The 3519-nt window shown below is 58.7% G+C and overlaps 1 protein-coding gene across 1 annotated transcript; it reads left to right on the top strand.

Annotated features, from left to right (window-relative positions):
- Nucleotides 1-689: 689 nt before the first annotated feature.
- On the top strand, nt 690-2144 carry insm1a (insulinoma-associated 1a; the record flags this gene model as incomplete). The annotated part of the gene is made up of 1 exon (XM_079753381.1): nt 690-2144. One exon carries the CDS (start codon nt 690-692, stop codon nt 2142-2144), a length of 1455 nt encoding a protein of 484 aa, XP_079609507.1.
- Between the last annotated feature and the right edge of the window lie 1375 nt (nt 2145-3519).

Raw genomic sequence — 3519 nt, 5'->3', positions numbered from 1 at the left:
TTTGTTGTGACGTCCACGAGCCGATGATCCGTTTTGTCGAGTCAGAACAATTACAAAGTATATGTCCTATTATATAATTGAAAGATATAGGACCCGCATATGTTTATAAGTTATAATTACACAGAAAGAATGCTTTAAATTGGTCTATCGAGTGCTCCTGTTTTATGACGAGGTTGTCACTCCTCGCTGTGCGCGGGCGCGTCTCTCATTGTGCGCCTCGAGCCCTCTGAAGGAGCCCATAAAGGCGAGGCACGTGCAGCTCTGTATAGCGACCCATCAGACCGTGCGCACGAGCGCTCCCCGGAGTGTGCCCTCGCGCCGCGGAGGGGGGGGCGGGGTTAGGCAGTACAATGCAACCCCTCAGGTACATCTGCTTTACGATCCGCCATCCATCCTCCTCCTGCCCCCCTCCCCCCCCTCCTCCTCCTCCTCCTCAGGGACCGTAGCTCCTCTCCGATTGGTCGCGGCTGAGGGGGTGGGGAGGGTCGGGGCACGGTGTCGCGGCATCGCCTTAAAACCGAGTGCAGCTATGTTGGGCTCAAAAGCTCTTCGGGAGGACCGCTTGTAGTCCAGCAGCAGCGGGACGTAGATTCAGGCGCGCGGCAGATGTCCGCGTGAGGACCGGCCCGACCCAGATTCCTTCACCGCCCCTCGAGCGCTTTAAAGTGCCTTTTATCCTCCGCCTCAACATGCCTCGAGGATTTCTCGTGAAGCGCAACCGGAAAGCCAACCCGGTGTCGTACCGGGTGCGCTCCGATGATGAGGACCCGGACCGGACGCCGCGCGTGACGACCCGGGACACCCCGCCGCCGTCCGCCGCCTCCTCGCTCCCTACCGGTCCAGACCGGACCTTGTCGTCCTCCTCCGCCGCGGTACCGGAGCCGGACGTGAAACCGGTCCGGTTCGGGAACCCGGACACGGTATCCTACTGCCCGCAGGCGCTCTACAGCCCCACGCGCCCCATCAGCCGGGAGCACGAGCGCCCCTGCCCGGAAGGGGCGGCGGTCCACCTGGGCTCGCCCCCCGGGTCCGCCGGTTCCGTCCCGACGCCCCCCTCCGCGCAGACCGCCCTGGAACACCTGTTCGTCCCAATGGACCTGAAGATCGGCACGAGCAACAGCAGCCGCACGGGCACCACCACAAGCGCGAGCATCACCGGCGCGAGGACCACCGGCACCGGGAACGGGAACGGTGGCAAGAGGAACGCGAGCGACGGCCCCACGGAGCGCAAGGCCAAGCCGCCGTCCAAGAGACCAAAGGCGACCCGCAAGCTGCACTTCGAGGACGACGTCACCACGTCCCCGGTGCTCGGGCTGAAGATCAAAGAGGCGCTCCTCGCGGACGAGGAGAAGCCCGCGCGGCCGCGGTCGGCGGATGGGGAGGAGGTGCCGCTCGGGGACTTCGTGTGCCAGCTGTGTCGCGAGGCGTACGCGGACCCGTTCGCCCTCGCGCAGCACAAGTGTTCCCGCATCGTGCGCGTGGAGTACCGGTGCCCCGAGTGCGACAAGGTATTCAGCTGCCCCGCGAACCTCGCCTCTCACCGGCGGTGGCACAAGCCCAAGGCGCAGCAGAGCGCCTCGAGTGGCGCCTCGAGCGGCGCCTCGAGCAGCGCGCACGCGGAGAGCGAGCCCATGGCGCGCGGGGACGAGGGGAGGGAAGGAGCCGCGGATCGGGACACCCCCAGCCCCGCGCTCTCCGAGTCGGGGTCCGAAGAGGGATTCTACGACTGCTCCCACTGCGGGAAGAAGTTCAAGCGCGCGGCGTACCTGCGGAAGCACCTCTTGTCCCAGCACGCGCCCCCGAAGCCGACCCCGAGCAGCGAGGAGCGCGAGGCTCCCCTCCTTCCGCCCCCCTCGGCGAGCGACCTCCTCCTCACCCCCGGACCCGCGCCTTTAAACCTGAGTTCTTCGTCCTCCTCTTCGTCTCCGTGTCACGTGTGTCCGGTGTGCGCGGAGAGCTTCCCCAACCGCGCGAGCCAGGAGCGGCACATCCGGCTCCTACACACGTCACAGGTGTACCCTTGCAAGTACTGCCCCGCCGTGTTCTACAGCTCCCCGGGGCTCACGCGCCACATCAACAAGTGCCACCCATCGGAGAACCGGCAGGTCATCCTGCTCCAGATGCCTGTGCGGCCCGCGTGCTGACCGGGAGACACGGACACACCTGGCCTCGCCTCACATGGCCTCACCTGCCCACTTGACCCCCCGCGGGACCTGGCGATTCTCTGACGTCACCCGTTCGTCCCGTCCCGTTTTTAGTCTCAACGGGAGGGGAAAGTAAAACGCGTGTAGACTCTTATTTATTATAACTTATTTTTGTAGCTCTACTTCTCGTCCTTCTCGTTCCTCTTCGCACAAGTGCTTCTAGCTTCTAGACCTAAGAGACTCGTCGCGTCACGCGTCACGGCACCACCGAGCGGTATTCTCCGTCAACCGGCCCGTTACACCGTGAACGTCACGAGCTTTCCCGTAGAGTAGCCTCCTGCCTTAGAGAACAGCTGTACTGCCTTAACCGGAGACCGTCTCCGCGCTGATTCACCATATTATTATTTTATACAAAGTCTACTGTATGACCACGATATATAACCCTTAGGGCCTTTTATATTTATTTATGTATTTATTAAATTATTTGTGTAAATTATTGTTCTGTGTGATCGACGTGTGACCCATCAATGTATTTTTTATAACCAAATGATTATTGTCCTTGTTATTATTTAATGACCTGTTCTGAGGCTCTGATATAGCAATCAACTACCGGGAGTTTATAAACGCTCCTGAATGCAATCATTGTTGTTATAACGTTGTTATTATTGTCCTATTTATTATTATTTATTTATCATTGTAAATCTGTAGCTCTTAATGTGTTGGATGTTTCTGCGCTTAATGTCCAAACAATAAAGAACCAAAAGTGAAAAAGTTTTTAGTTTGTTGTTTATCTTTAGTTTACTTTATTTAAATCATCAGGGGCTTTTTAATGGGACCAGCCAGCAGGTGTGTGTGTGTGTGTGTGTGTGTGTGTGTGTGCGTGTGTGTGTGTGTGTGTGTGTGTGTCTGTGGGCGTGTGTGTTCTTGCCTGTGTGAGTGTGTCTGTGTGTGTCTGTGTGTGTGTGTGTGTTTGTGTGTTGCACCATTTTTAATCGTTGGAAATTAAGCGTTTTGATTGGCCCGGGGCCAGGTTACACCATCTGGGGGCCCTTGGGCCCGGGGCCCAGCTCGGTCACATGACTTGGCAGGAGGGGGAGTACATTTAAAGCCCAGTGGGGGCCCGCCTCACTGCCTATTAGCACCAGGAATCGAACTGGCACCCCCCTGGAGCCCCTCTACCAGACTGTCCCCAGGACCCCCCACCCGGGCCTAGGGATGCCTTGCTCAGCAGCAAGTCACTATGCTTACATCCCATAATGACACAGGCGGCACCAGGCGACCAGCTGCCTCCCGTTGCTAGGCAACAGACAACACTGTACGCCTGCAGTAAACACAAACACAATAACAGGGAAAGGTCAAAGGTCGTCCCCGGGTC

This window comes from Pollachius pollachius (genome assembly GCF_949987615.1).
Source record: "Pollachius pollachius genome assembly, chromosome: 16".
In the NCBI taxonomy this organism is placed as follows: Eukaryota; Metazoa; Chordata; class Actinopteri; order Gadiformes; family Gadidae; genus Pollachius; species Pollachius pollachius.
This window is presented reverse-complemented; position numbering and strand designations above follow the sequence as displayed.